Here is a 16,709-nt window from a genome sequence, read left to right as displayed (position 1 = left end):
CGCTCATTTCTCCTGATGACCTATCCATAGGATGGCTTGTCCGGATGTGTGACAGATAAGCTGTTCCGAGAAGCATGCAAGCTCTGCTTTTTAAATAATAGGACATCATGGCGGCCTCATCCACTGCTATAGTGGTGATTCTAGGGAACTTGAACATAAGAGCTTGCCCTTGCACATTGTCCATTGCTATAGTTTCCAACACCCAGACACTGCTGGAACACATGATCTGTGCAGGGTCAGGGTTTCAGACATCCACAGATCACATACTGACGGCCTATCCTGTGGATATGTCACCAGTATGAAAAAACAGAAAACCCCATTTTGGGCAGGTTAACACCTGTGCCCCGTATCCGCTTTGAGGGTTTCCGTCTTCTGCCTGGGAAACCCGGCAGTTAGTGTCCACTCGTGAGCGGCCGTGAGCGTCTACTGGTCTCCGCGGCAAAACCGGACACAACATCCTGCATGTCCAGACACAAAGTCCTGCATGTCCGACTTTGTGTCCGGTTAAAAAAAAACTTTCACCGTGGAGACCAGAAGATGCTCACGGGCGGACACTTTGCAAACCCATTCAAATGATTGTGTTTAATCTACATATATATGTAATGAAGGGGTGAAGGTATTTGTATTTTTAATGATGTGCTTATGTCTGTATTTTAGAATTGTTTAAATTCCCCAAGTTGAAGGGTTTCCTCTCAGAGCAGCAACTCTACTATAAAAGTGATAAGAAATTGACATACTGCAAGTAATATCTTTATTATCTATCGTTAGAATCTTGAATGTACCATTGAGGTTTAACTTTATCCAGAATTTCAGCAGATACATTTATCCACACCTACATTTTCCTGTTTGCATTCTTATGCAGCGAATAGATGTGGATGGGAGATTGTGAAAATGAATTATCTGCTATGTTAATAAAACAATTCCCTTTGAGAAGCTGGAATCTCAATAGGAAGCAATTACCGCATGTATGCCAGGGATGTCTTTACAACGCACATAATGTTTTGCTGGTTTGGACTGCTTTGTGGGTTATTTGAGCTCAGAATTTAGGCCTAAAGGTTTGAGGTAATACAGGAGTTACCTAAATGATTTTCTAACTCCTACTTCAGTTTAAAAATAGACAAAAACTATCTATAGTATTTATAAAGTAATATATGTGCACAGGGCGTCAGACCGTAATTCAGTTGTATCCATGTACTTAATATGTTTAACATAATTGCTTTGCTGGTGCTGCTAGTGGCAATGAACATGACTAAATTCTTTGCACCACCATTTGGCACCTTCTTAAACGTATTATATACTGGGGTAGTAGACTTCAAAGTGAGTTAGCCAAAGTATAGCACTCGGCTATCTCCCGAAACATTCATCAGTCCCGCACATATTAAGCCTAGCTATGCTCAGGGTTGGTTCACACTAGCGCTTGTATTCCGTCCGCAAGGTGTCCGCATGGAGACCCCCCCCCCGGATGGAATACCAACGCTAATGCAAGTGCTGTGCAGTTAAGCACATGGAGCCCATAGACTATAATGGGCTCCGTGTGCTTGCCGCGCACTGCCCGCACATTTCATTCGTGCAGGCAGTGCGCAGCAAGTACACAGAGCCCATTATAGTCTATGGGCTCCATGTGCTTTGTAAGCACATCGCTTGCAATTGCGAATGCATTCCATCCGGGGGGTCTCCATGCGGACTCCTTGCAGACGGAATACAAGCGCTAGAGTGGGAGAAAGGTCCTGCACGCTCGACTTTGTGGACAGCCCCTTTAATTACATGGCCCAGTGTAACATATACATTTATTCAATGGGCATAATGAAGGCATTGCTTTTTATAATCAGTAGGCACATTAGGAACATTATCTTAATCATTTGATAGTGGGAATATTTTCTTAATTGGGGAGTACAGTGGGGGAATTTTTATCTAATGGGTGCAGCATTTTTTTAAATACAGGGCACACTGCAGACATTTTCTATAGGCTTCATGCACATGATGAATGTTCAACCTAAATATTTTCCGACGTTCCGCTACAATATTTTTAGCATGTCCTATTTGGGTCTGTTTACATGGATCCGAGCTGCCCATTGAAAACTATGTAAAATAGACAACACTTGGATGTCATCTGAGTGCTTTCTGTTTAAAAAAAAATGTACAGTAGGGGACACAGTTGAAAAACTTTTAAATTGAGTCACATTATGTTTTTTTTTTAATTCATGGGCACAGTGTGAGGAGTCATTATTATTTAGGTGGCACAGTATGTGGAGCATAGTATTTTAGGGGCAAAAATATGAGGATATACAGAAAAAGTGAATAGCCAAAGACATCAGCTTAACTGTATTGTTGACTTATTTATACTGAAAAGAGCATGGTCTCGAAAAACACTAAGTCACAGTAATCCTCTTTTATCCCTTTCTCCCCTAAAATAAAAAATACAACTATGAATAAATTATGTGTACCCCAAAACGGCAAAAACTGCAACTCATCCATAGAAAACAAAGCCCATATGGCTAGGTCAACTTAAAAATAAAATATGTATGACTCTTAGATTTGAATTATGAAAAAGTCATTACTGACCCTATGACACAAACCTTCATTTTAGAGCTGTGTAAAAATATCAACATTCACGTCCTTATTTGCAGGATAATGTAACTGGGAAAGTCCTTGTACGTGTTCATCTCAGAAAATGGAACTTTATATCTATGCTTGATTCTTGGATTACAGCTTGCACTTGTAAGACATCCTTTGTTGTCTTCAAAGATGTTTGTTGGTTCCAATTGTTGTTGAGCCCATTCTGCTACAATATTCCTATACTGTTTTAGTACGGTGAAAACAACAATAGGATGTTTTTAGTAGAGAAGCCACATGCTTAATTTTCAAGGGTCTCAAAGTAATGGATATTCAATAGATTTCTGTATAAGCTGCTTTGTTGCCACTTGAGATTCCATTACTCAAAAGGATTTTTCATTGGAATAAACAGACTTTAATGGGAAAAGTAGAAGATATGTAAGGGTGAGATACCTTAAACCTGTGATCAAATGCATAGGCTTCAGAATAAAACAACATATAATGAGTTGGGCATGCAAAGTCCGGGGACTGGACCATGACATTCATTGGCACTGAGTATATACTGTTAGAAAAGAGGAATATGTTGGGTCCTCCTCAAAAGACGTAGTACAGTAAGCTTTACAATAAATATTTTAGCATGCTATATATATGATGCGGCTATTATAATGGGAGCTGTTATTTATAAGAGGGAAACTTTAGAAGGGAGGGTATTGTTAAAGGGACTTTTATTTATAAGTTGTGATATTGTTGTTAAGAGGGCTATTATTTATAAGGGGAGCTATTATTTATGAGAGGGCTACTATTTATAAGAGGCCTAATGCTGATAATGGGGGCTATTATTTGTAAGGGGAACTAATATTTCAGAGGGCTATTATTAATAAGGGGAGACTAATTAAAAGGGAGCACTGTTATTTATAAGGGGGCTATTACTGATAAGGGGGACTATAACTGATACAAGGCATTATTTATGAGCAGGGACTATTTATAATAACTGATGAGAGGGTGTAAAAATCTATTAGGCGGTAAAAGGGTGGTCATTTGAACTGTGTGTGGACCAAAGGGGGGTTGTTATTATGTGCTATAGTCACATGGCCACATTTCAAGCAGTATGCCATCCAAATTCTTTGTGGATGGCATACGTAATTATACATTTGAATATGTTCATACAGATCTTCTTTTTTATCATGGCCTATGAGTCAGCAAGAAAAAGTGGAAGCAGGTTCGAGGCATCACTCCAATGAAAGTGTATGGGTCAGTGAAAAAAACAGATATTATCTGTATCATCCATTTATAATGGACCCAGAGACATTGAAAGTACAGTTAAATGTTTTTTAAAAAAAGTCGATCTCTTTTTCACAAATATGGTCATAAGCTACTGGTCTGACTTTTCTTTAGGTTGTATTACCCTTGTGCATCCTATAATCAGATGCGTATTATAGTCTGGAAAATACAGTATCTGATGCATCTTGCCAGTATATCCATATACTGATTGACTAAGCCATCGCAAACTACAGATTTCACTTATCAGATGAGTGAATAACAAATATCGCAATAATAGAAATTCAATTTTATAGGTGTTTGTTGTGTTATATGCAGACGTAGCTCAAGGTATTGTAAGGGATACTTAATGATATTCAGTATTCTCATTTTCTTAGTAACTTATTCATTCTTAACATATTTTATAAGCAAATAGATATTTTGTATATGATCATTTCTATTCGATATTATTCTGGTGAAACTTAAGAAACTGTGTGTTCTGTTTCTTTCTAAAGAATAATATGGCCAGTTACAGTATCTCCATGCCAACAACATTCTAGGTTTAGAACAGTCAGGTATTTCTCCAAATCTTCAAAAGTACTTACATTTCATATCATATGCATTTAATGTACACACATATATAGAAAATGTATAACTGCTAAGACCATGTGTGCTTACATTTACTTATCAGTTTATGACAGTTTTTTGAAAATCATAAAAGTTGCAAATCATGGCAATGATATGTTTCTGCAAAACAATTATTATGAGAAAGGCTAGTAAATTGACAACATTTACTCATAGCTTATGGGTTATACAGGTAAATGTTTCATCAAAGAAACCTGAATCTGCCCTATCTGCTATGCCTTGGAGATAGGCAGTCATTTCTGTGACCCCCACAGATCACTTGCTGAGACGGATTCATCACTCCCAACAATATTTAAATCTGAGGCACTAGTTAGTATCTGCCCTATCCCGCAACCCAAAACAGCTATTCACTACCTTCAGCTCCATTTTCTGTCCTCCTGTGCCCCCTCCGATGTCAGTTATCTCAGCTGACAACTTTGCTTATTTTCAAAGTAAAATTCTCACACTCACAGTCTCACCCTACACCCCTGGCAACCACTCTACCCAACTGCTGTTTGTTCTTCACCTTTAACCTGTTTCTCCACCATCACTGATGAAAAGCTCTCCAGCCTAATCTCTAATTCCACCTCACCTTTTGTGCGCTCAACCCAATCCAGTCACATTTCATCCCCAAACTCGCTGAAGTCATTACTCCGGCCCTAAACCGCCTCTTCAGCCTATGCCTATCCAATGGATCCTTCCCTTCCACCTTCAAACACGCCACAGTCACACCTATATTTACAGTAAAGGGATTCTATCATTAGAATCTCATTTTAAGCTAAACACACGTAGAAATAGCCTTAAGAAAGGCTATTCTTCTCCTACCTTTAGATGTCTTCTCCATGCTGCCGTTCCTTAGATATCTTGGTTTTCGTCCATATGCTAATTATTTTTCTCACGGTACTGGGGGCAGTCCCCAGCGTTCAAACAACACTGGGTGCGTCTCCTGTGCTGTGAGAAAACTATCCAGCACCACCTTCTTCTTGTTCACCACCTCCGCCTATTGAAATTACACATTCAAACCCTCAACACCTCATGCCGCCTCCAACTCAAGAACATCCATCGAATCTGCCATTTCCTCACCCCAGAAACTGCAAAGATGCTAGACCATGCCCTTATAATCTCCCTCTTAGACTACTGTAAGACCCTTCTCCATGGCCTCCCAGCGAATGCTCTCACCCCCCTCCAGTCCATCTTAACTGTGCTGCTTGCCTAATACACCTTGCCCCCCCGTTCTTCATCGGCTGCTCCCCTCTGCCAATCCCTTCACTGGCTATCCATTATCAAGCAAATACAGTTCAAGTTGCTAACGCTAACATAGAAAGCCATCCACAACCTGTCCCCTCCATATATCTCTGACCTAATCTCCCGCTACCTGCCCACACGTAACCTCAGATCCTCCAAAGACCTCCTCAAAGAACTCAGCTCTGCTCTTATCTGCTCTTTACACAACCATCTCCATGATTTCTCCCGTGCATCCCCCATACTCTGGAACTCCTTACCAAGACACATAAGACTGACCTCACAATCACAGACTTCAAGAAGGCCCTGAATACTCACCTATTCAGGAAGGCCTACAACTTCTAATAACACTATCACCACACCACCATATGTACAGTCTCTATCCTCACCTCCTTTCTCTATCCCTCTCCCGTCATAGATTGTAAGCCCTCGCGGGCAGGGCCCTCTGCCCCACTGTACCAGTCGGTCATTGTTAGTATTACACTTCTTTGTATATTTTGTGTACTGTATGTAAACCCTCAAATGTTCAGATCCTTGGAATTAGTGGTGCTATATAAATAAAGAATAATAGTAATAATAATAACAATAATAATAATAATAATAATACCATGGTCATCATTTTGGTATCATACACAATTGAATTAAGATTTGCACATTTCTAACATTTCAGAAAAATATACAAGGTTGTGTTCAGGTTTTTAGGAGCCTCCACCAATTCCTTGAAAAAATGGCTGACAAAATAGTGCAGCTTAAAATGTGAGGCTCCATGATAATAACCCATCAGTACCAATTAGTCAACAAGATCTGTTGGGTGCCATTGATGTCTGTTATTTTAGGGATCCAGCATTTCTCTTATTTTCATTGTTCCACTCCTATCACCCTACAGCATAAAGGAAATAATAAGGAAACAATGCCAATGTGAACACAGGCTAAAATATAATGTATACTTGAAGGTTGAAAAATAGTAAAGTTATGTGATAATTCAGATCTACTTAATGGGTTTTGTTCGTTTGCTTTTTTTACAGCGGCCCCTAGACAATGCATTGAACTTCATTTTGATGAAAAGTATGCCATAGAGTCCTCTTGGGAATGTAAATTTGACCATATTGAGGTACGAGATGGACCTTTTGGCTTTTCACCAATTATTGGACGCTACTGTGGACAACAAAGCCCTCCTTTTATAAAATCAAGTGGAAGATTCTTGTGGATTAAATTTTTTGCTGATGGTGAACTAGAATCTCTTGGGTTTTCTGCACAATATAATTTTACACCAGGTGAGTTACATGATCTTTCTATGAATCAATTGGAATTTTGTTTGAAATTTAAAATTTGTAGCGTAAAAAAAGTCTAAATGCCACTTTCATCAAACATTGTCTCACCTGGTGTTTTTAATCTTCCTTACCACTTTCTTAAAAAGGGTGTGTGTGTCATTGACCGCACTAGTTTTTTCAGAATTTACACCAGATACAATTGGTATGCCAAATACAAACTGATGTACATTTCAGTATCGAGAAAGGACTCCCGGAGAATGTACCTAATATATGACAAAGTCTGCACTTTATGATAAACTAAGCACATCCTCCACCAGTAGAGGGCAGATCAAAACCAGCTTTGGAAATTCTTAAAGGGATGTTTTGTTACATACACAACACATAAAGAGGCATAACATAAACAGTATATACGCATCTGTCCATTAGGCCATGAATCCAGCAGACAGTTTCTGTTGGGGTCCCAGGTCTTTGTTTACTGTTTGTCTGTGTGTGGGCTTGTCTATCAGTCAGTGGTTGACCGCTACGATCTGTTTGAGGGCACAGCCACTGATTGGATGACGCACTCCTGTGCAGTCAAATGTTGCCAACAATGGGAATACGAATGGAGACTCTCTGCCAGATCCATGACTGAAAGGGACAGATATGTATATACAGTGTGCTTTTTAAGGATAAGCTCACACGGGGTTCATTGGACTGGATTTTGACACGGACGCCGCCTCAGAATCCGGTCCAGAAAATGGCTAGCCGCGAAGGGATGCCAGTGCAGTGCACCGGCATCCAGTCGCGGCATTCTGCTCCAGATTAGGCCCAAATGAATGGACCTAGTCGAGAGGGAGTGTCGCACCGCAAGCGGCAAAAATCCACTAGCAGAAAAAAGAAGTGAACGGCTCACATTGAAGTCAATGGGAAGCGTTTTTGGAGACAGATTCTGAGGCGGATTCCGCTTCAAAATCCGGTGTAAAAAAACCTTCTGTGAACTTACCCTAAGGTCTCTCTATGTGTTTAAAAACTGTATTAAAACAACCCTTTGAAGTTTATAAAAAAGTTTACAACCCCTTTTAGCTATAATTCATATCTATAGAACACTCTGCTAAATGGCTTGGATCTGCTGTGTGAAAGTGGGCAGTGGTGCATGTTGTGAGATTAGTAGCTTGTAGTACATGTGAATATCACTAAGGTTTTTTTGTTTTTTTTTAAGATGATATATTAGTGCAGATATATAAAACTGTTTAAGGCTAAGGTATGGGATTCGCTAGCGCCCCTTCCACCTTACAGTGATGTAAAAAGCCACAGCCAAACCACGGTGTTTACTACACATGGGACCTCAGCCTAAACGATTTCGTGCTAGTTGGTTTCATAAATTTTTTTTTTTTTTTTTTACAATGGGACAATTTTATCATGTTGCATTGTATATACTGTACATTAGTGTAGATACAAGTACTGTACTAAAGATCTAAAGTGCTATTGGTTGACTTATAGAAATTAGCAGTGGTTGCAATTACATTGACGTACATAAGGGTTACTTTCTGGTCTATTCACGTAGAGATTTCTAATACAGACTCAAGAAGACATTGTAGCCGTGTTCACATTTGGGTTGCTATTTCTGTTTCTAAAAATTCTGTGACAACTACTGTATGCCAAAACTGTTTTTGTACAGATACTGTGAAGAATCGTGACTGATATCACTTTAATGGGGTCCGTCAGAATTCCAGGACTTTGGATGACATGATTATTGCAGAACATAAATGAAACCCTTTTGTTTTCTATGTTATTTTCCAGAACCAGCATATTCTTAGCCCATCAATATATGATCGGTGGGGGTCTAACTGTTTGCTGATCAGTTACTTGCAGGGAATGCAACGTCTTCATTGTTTTCCTTGCTGCACATATACTGTTTAGAGAGAGTGCAGTGTATTGCAGTTTCTCGATATTTAAGTGAATGGGATGGAGTTTACGTCATGTGTGTAGATGGACTAAGGTAAAAGGAGGCTGCAAATTCAGTGCAGTGGATTTGGAGTTGTGCTGATAGTCGGATCCCACTGATCTGACATTAATGGCCCATCCTCAGGAAAGGCCATCCATTTACCAATGCCCAAAATCTCCTATAATGCTAGGGTGAAGAGATGAGACTGAAAAATCCTTTCTTGCGAGACATCTCTAAAATATGATTGTATATAATTTTGAACTGAACTGAAATGTATATTATGTATCCTAAGTTTTTATGCTGTGGTTAAATGGCTTCAGTACAGGCACTGCAGTGAATAGGATGCTGACATAAATGGTAACATTTAGTATTCGTGCTAAGATTCAGGAAAACTGGTATCTAGAAAAAACAAAATCCATTCCAGGAACTAATATTTGGATGTATATCCATTTGGAAGATACAAATCGAGTGGATGAAACTTGCTTTCATATCGTATAATGGGTTTTCATTCAATAATAAACCGGTGCTTCGATCTTTACAGGGAGTTGGATGGAATTTCACTGTGAAAAGGATTGGTAGTTGAGAGAAACCTTGTAAAGTGCTGTATGGTTTAGAAGGTGAACGGTAGAAAAGAGGCACATTAGGGCATACAAATAACATGTGACATAATTGGAAATGAAATTTACTGGGTTTGTTGGAGTAGGACAATAAGGGTTTGGTGGCATAGGACAATAACTAAACCAAAATGTCTATTGTGAAAGAGCGGACAAAAGACTCTTACGAACACTTATGAATAGTCTGAGAAATCAATGTTTTTCATTTACTCTAAGTCTAGTAGCTCTAAATGATTATATAATGTTTTAGAATCTTTTCCTGTCTTCCAGTGTAAAGATAAATTGTACATCTACTCTCAGGTTACCATGACCATCTTTCCTATTACCTTTATATTCCTCACAACCCAAGCAGCTCCTGTAGGAAGGAAACACATGGTCAAGGCTGACCCAAATTACAAAGCCACTACAATGTTACCCAACAAGAGAGAGTGCAACAAAATCAAGTTATTCTTAATATACTTATCTTTAGAATTCTTTACCACTTTTCCATCACAACTGTTTGGGTCCCGTATCTCCTCAGTTTACATTTGTGCTTGCCTGTGTGTTAAAGGGGTGTTCAGTACATTTAAGATATAAGAATGAGTACATACAGTATGTTGGGCCAGGGATCCAGCAGAGAGTATCTGTTTGGGTCCCCAGTGTTACTGACCTTTGACCTGCCCAGGAACGTGTCATTCAGTAGTTGAGTGCAGATGCCATGTTCACACGGAGCGATCAGTCACTGATTGATTGAAGTGTTCTTGGAGAGGGAAAATATAAACAAAGATAGGAGGTCCCCAGCAGAATAGACAGGGGAGATATTGGTTGGCATCCACACAATTCCATATTGTAACAGAATAATTATGTGCCATATACTGAGTGTTGACTGCCTACAGAAACTGGAAGACATTACATTTGTAACAATTCACAAAGGGGAATCTAATCACTCACCATGAAACTTGGCAAACGTGGGTGTCACTTTACGCCTTAGTAGGGAACTAATTGACTCCCAGTGGACTCTTCATAATTAAACCTCTTTAGCTGGGGTGTTACATTTGGCAAATTGTACTATGTATGCTGTAAGATGTTTAATAAGTAATGGAAAAGAAGCCCTTGTGTAGCTCGTATTATAGGGGCTCTAGCAAGCTGTTGCCTCCTACCTTAATAGTGGAGAGTGGCGGAGAGTTGCTCCATTCTGTCATGGTATTTGGGGTTTTGTCTGTTGATTCAAAGGCCACAAACAGCCTGTTTTTGTTTGTCTGGATGCATTGGATTATTTTCTCCTCGCTTGTGGGCAGAAGGAAGGGCCTGATTGAGGTCACATAATCCACAATTTTTACTAGCGGGCATGGGACAAGCAATGTCTGAATTGTGTATCGTTGCACATGATGATGAACCACATAAAAGTCTGATGTCTCATGTTTTATGATCTACCCAAGTGACCCTGTGTACACTGCAACCATCTTCTACTTAAGAGAGGCATGAGAGATATTGAGCTATTTCTTGGCAAGCTTCACATAGTTAGGAGGGCCATATTACACAGAAAATTATCATTATTAGAACATATTATCTACAGACTCCTCCTACTGTACGGAAGACCAATTTACCTCTCAATATTATAGTAGACCCCCTTATTTGTTCATATTACTTTTGTGCTGTTAGTTAGACCCACATAATAATTAGATTCAAACCCACTTTTATTAAGACCCTGTCTTGAGGCAGAATAATGTTGACATACTAGTGTTTACTTCTATATGGACTCTATATGGACTCTATATGGACTCTATATGGACTCTGTATGGACTCTGTATGGACTCTGTATGGACTCGCATGAAGCAACTATACTTCATCCACTCATTCAGCCCCAGCAGTGCTATCTGGAAAATCCAACATATCTCTCTCTGCTATATTTTCTATTCCCAATTTGAATCACTAATACATTATTTTACAATTTCAGTGCCCATACATTTTAGACACTTTGATAGACCATTATGTTCTTGACTGACTTGTCTCGCTACCAATGTGTCTTTTCTATGTAAGAAACTCCCAAATGGTCTCCCACCCATTGACAGAGTTCCTTGTTTTTCTTTTTATCATATTATTTGCCAAAATGGCGTGTAAGTTCATACATTATTCCCCTTGCTTAACAACTTTTTACTAAATGTTTCAAAAAATTATTTTGGGCATGAGCGTACAACCTCCTTGAGATTGGGGTCCATAGTCAATATACTCCAATATTTTTCAAACACTCTTTGAGCCACCTTTCTTGTATGTTGTTATAGTCTTGATGGTTTTCCCCTCACTTTCATTATTCTTCTGAAATAGGAGCTCACTGTTTCCTACCGCTTACTTCCTGGTATGCAGACCTCTAGATCTGATCAGGGTATCCACTTTCAAGGAAACACATCCTGAGATCTTGGCATTGGGCAACAAAATCTTCCCTCATCAACCAATTTCTCCGTAACTTCAAATATGGCACCTTAGGGAGTCCAACTTAGTAATGGGTGGTAGCTACTTTCCCACCTGAGGAGGGAGTTAATCGCTATGAACTTTCTGTACACCCTAGATCAGGGGTGCCCAATACGTCGATCGCGATCTACTGGTAGATCGCAAAGAACGTATGGGTCGATCGCGGGATGCAGGGATCCCCGGTGTCTGCTTCTTCATAGTGCAGGCTGAGAATCATCTCCGGACACTGGCAGGCTGGGGCTGCGGCAGCCCCACCTGCCAGTGTCTGTAGATGACTCTCAGCCTGTGCTGTGAAGAAGCAGACACTGGGATCCCTGGGCAGCCACAGAGCGCCGCTGTCTTGCTCTCGCGATCCGCCCCTCCCTGCCCACATGCCTGGCCCCTCCCACATACACGCCCGCCCCGCCCACAAGCCCGTCCGGCCCCGCTCATAGACCCGCCCCAGCCCCGCCCTAGTACATATTTTGCCTTGGTCAGCTAAAAAGTAGCTCACACACTGAAAATGTGTGAGCACCCCTGCCCTAGATGTAAGTTTGTCTGATTCCTCCATCTTCTCCTGATTTCAGAATTCTATAGTGACAAGATATTTTTTTCATAAGTGAAACTAAAACCAATCTAATTAATATTTCATTTCTCAACAAATTATTTTTTTATTCCATTTTTGGTTAGCAGTGGACAACACACCACCATGTCCAAAATTCCACCCTCTCAATATTGGTTAATGCCATCTCACCAAACACTATAGCTTCCTACTAGTAGCCCAGGAGCAGGTTGGCATTCAATGGATGGTAATAAAACCCTAAAAGTCACTGCTTCCAATTGTTTCACTATCACCACAATTTAGAAATAACTGATTTGGCCAAATTATAATGGCTCCCACATAGTATAATGTCTCCTCAGTGGCCCCATACAATATAGCTTTCCCTCAATGGCCCATTACTTAGTCAAATGCCCCGGCAGTGGTCCATCACACATTAACCCCCAAATGGCCCCACAGAGATTAATCTTTCCCTTGTGACCCTATTTCCCTGTTTTTTTCTGTCTCTGGTCCGTCCTGGGGTCTTCAGGGAGCAATAGGCTCAATATAAGTGACATCACTACATCACGCCGGCTCAATGGACTCAATATAAGTGATATCACTACATCACACCGGTTACTCCCAAGACACTGGTAGCAGTGACAGTTCTTCACCACTGTATTCAACTCATCCATGTCCTCTGGATGCAGATGAGTTGGTGCTGGGGCACCCTGGACCCACTGCTCGGAACAGCTCGCTAAATACAGGGCTGTTCTGGGGCCCCAACCATAGGGTCCAATGCAAGTCACCCTATTAATAAAGTGGCAATGCTTGAAATATTCTATCCAAATACACACCCACATTTTGGCTCAAACTGTCAGTTAGGGACATGTCACCTTGTGGTGCCTGTCTGACGCTTTTGTTTTTGAGCATTATAAGAGGGCCACACCTTGAATCTTCACCACCGCCCTGTTCAGAGCAAGTTTTTGTCCACTGTTTCTTAAAATGTTTATTATGTTCATTTTTTTGCCTAATTAAATTTAAATTACTTAACTATTATCAAAATGTGGGTTATGTAGTGTTATTCCTTGGAGATAAGTTGGTTTTAAAAAATGTCTTTTTGTAGTCACTTGTTGTATCTTACCCTTACTGTGTTGCCTGCCTCTTACCCTAGACTTCTCTCTCCGAATTAGTTATTGTTAGTTATTATAGACCTTACTCTTTTTAAAGTCTTGAAGATCACGAACAAACTATATTTAGGTTCTCCGAGGTGAGTTTTTTTTTGTAATTTAAAGCTGAATCTCTTTGCTGAAGAATTTCGGTTCCCCTTGGACCTTTTTAGTGATATCAGTTTGGGTTTTTTTTAGCTTCAGTTTCTCCAACTTCACCTTCTCTTCTTATAACAATAGCTACATCAGTCTTAATGAGAAATCTGTTGTTTCCTTTTCCCAATGGCTCATTAAACGTGGGCTGCTTATACGTGCTGCTGGGGTAAAGGTTACCCCTAATTCTCTAGGGACTTTGTTGTTCTTCAGGTTATTGTCTAAGCAATGTACCTTCCACCATGAGGTTATTTGCTCTTTGTATTCCGTGGTCAACTCTTTAATTTCTGCATTGAATGATGGTGTATATTTACTCTGCACATGTGTTTTGTTAGAAAACATGTCATTAAGCTCATTAAGCTATTGTTCCTTGTCTAAAAAACTGAAATCTACCATATCCAAATCCAACTAATCTTAAAACTATGCAGAAAACCCAGTATACAGCTCTGGGTGATCACCTACCAACAATTGAAGCCTCTGAGGTATCATACCTAAGGGCGATCACACACGTAGGGAAGACAGCCAGGGACAGTGTAAGGACAATTTACTGTAAGAAGGGTGACCGCCCTTGTATGACCGGGAGTTCTGTGGTGCAAGAGTCAGAATAGTCCCTGGAAAAAGTAAGGAAGATCAACCTGGATTCTGACCTGTTATGACCAAAAAGTTGGAGCTAAATCCCATGGACACTGTACCCAAGTTCCCAACCATATGAATCATATAATATGTGAAAAAATATATAGCTTTAGACTCACCCATAAATACGAGTCCAGATCAACTTTATTTAAAGTTTTTTCAATATGAATCATATACTTAAAGGGGTTGTCCAGAATAAACTGTTTTTGTCAAGGAGGCTGGGGAAGGTTCAAAAAAATCCCCACAACTCCATATTCACCTGTCCCCAGTTCTCCAGTATATCCCACTGTGGTCTGGACTTGCTGCTCCCAGTGCTTCTTCTGGCAGGTAACCTATCTGGAAGGTATAGTTGAAGATGAGACTACAGTATTGTGAACTTTTTATGCTTTAAGATTTTTGTAGCAATTGCAACCATTCTACAACATATCTGCAATAGTTAAATAGTTAATTGTAAGTGTGCCATGTAAACTGTTTGGCTGTATTCACACTGAGTAACGCTGGCGTTTTTTGTGCTTATTTTTGCACATAGCACCGCGTATACGCCGCGTTAACGCCGCGCTATTTTGCGGTGGCGTTGACCAGCGTTAACGCGGCGTATACGCGGTGTTAACGCGACGCTACGCGGTGTTAACGCGGCGCTATGTGCAAAAATAAGCACAAAAAGCGCCAGCGTTACTCAGTGTGAATGCAGCCTTAGGGTGCATGCACACTGAGTAACGCCGGGCGTGTATGAGAGCCGTACACGCCGGCATTACGGCAGACTGCCGAACACTTCCCATTCACTTCAATGGGAGCGCTCGTAACAGCGGCGTTTACGAGCGCTCCCATTGAAGTGAATGGGAAGTGTTCGGCAGCCCTGCTGTAATGCCGGCGTGTACGGCTCTCATACACGCCCGGCGTTACGTAGTGTGCATGCACCCTTAGTTTGTATGAGGTCCATCTTGCAAACAGTTGGCACCCCTGTGATGTCACAACAGAGCCCTGATTGACAGCCGGAAGCCTACTGGGGACTCTCAGCCAGAAGAAGTTCTATCACTTACTGTCACAGGCAAAATACAGCGCTGCAGCCTCTTTACTACTTATCAAGCACCACATTGTACAGTGACTGTGCTTGACATTGATAGAAAGGAATAATTAAATAAGGTAATACTAGCTGAGTTTCATATATTGAGAAAATAAGTACATAATGAGTAATGCTTTAATGGGGATTCCTGGAGCTAAATTATTGATCACCTATCCTTAGGACAGGCAGCAGCGGCTTTGAGAATAAGTCATAAACATCAGATCAGTGAGGGTCTGTAGCCCAGATCAGTAGTGTGAAGAGACTGCCACATTCAGAAGAGTACTACAGACTTTATACTACTTACCAAGCAGTGGCATAACTAGGAATGGCGGAGCCCCATGGCGAACTTTTGACATGGGCATCCCCCCCTTCCCGACCAATGCCAAAGACCTCGACCAACTGACCCCCCCCCTCGCATTCCTGCGCACACTATTATGCCCCATAGTGGCCCCTGCACACAGTATTATGCCTCATAGTGGTCCTTGCACATAGTATTATGCCCCATAGTGTCCCCTGCACACAGTATTATGCCCCATAGTGGCCCCTGCACACAGTATTATGCCCCATAGTGGCCCCTGCACACAGTATTATGCCCCATAGTGGCCCCTGCACACAGTATTATGTCCTGCAGTGACCCCTGCACACAGTATCATACCACTCAACTTTTAAAGAACTGAAAGAGGGACAAAATGTGCAGCAAATTTAGCTCCACACACTTTTGTGTTGACTTTGCCCATTCTCATTCATTTTTCATGTGCCCCTGCACATTATAATCCTCCTACAGTCACCCGTAAATTATATGTCCCCCCTCCATCTCTTCCCACAGTTTCATGTCCCCCATCTCTGCCCATAGTTTCATCTCCCTCATCTCTGCCTCCAGATTCATGTCCCCCCATCTCTGCCCACAGTTTCATGTCCCCCATCTCTGCCCAGTTTCATGCCATTCTCCCTCCCCCCCCCTTCAGTTTCATGGGCCCTCTTCATTATGTTCCACCTCAATGTTTAACACAAAAAAATCACTTATACTCACTTTTTCCTCACTCCCCCGCCGCTCTCTCCGCAGTCTCACATCATCACATCGCGCCTACACACCCACTAGCCGAAGCGCAGTGGATGTGTTGAATACAGCTCATGTATGTATTCAACTCAGATCTGCATCCTCCGGATGCAGATCTGAGTTGAAACTGGGAAATACCTCCCGCCGACCGAGACCGCGGGACAGGACACCAAATTCGTGAGGG

At 41.0% G+C, this 16,709-nt stretch overlaps 1 protein-coding gene across 1 annotated transcript in view; it reads left to right on the top strand.

Annotated features, from left to right (window-relative positions):
- NETO1 (neuropilin and tolloid like 1) overlaps positions 1-16,709 on the top strand; it is a 127,996-nt gene that overhangs the window by 23,627 nt on the left and 87,660 nt on the right. Inside the window, exon 4 of the mRNA XM_075270761.1 lies at positions 6,702-6,950. Within this exon, the coding sequence (XP_075126862.1) occupies positions 6,702-6,950 (249 nt within the window). The remainder of the gene's footprint in view (positions 1-6,701; positions 6,951-16,709) is intronic.

The sequence above is a fragment of the Leptodactylus fuscus genome, chromosome 4, assembly GCF_031893055.1.
Source record: "Leptodactylus fuscus isolate aLepFus1 chromosome 4, aLepFus1.hap2, whole genome shotgun sequence".
Taxonomy (NCBI): Eukaryota; Metazoa; Chordata; class Amphibia; order Anura; family Leptodactylidae; genus Leptodactylus; species Leptodactylus fuscus.
Note: the sequence above shows the minus strand (reverse complement) of the source record. Positions and strands in the feature narration are given on the sequence as shown.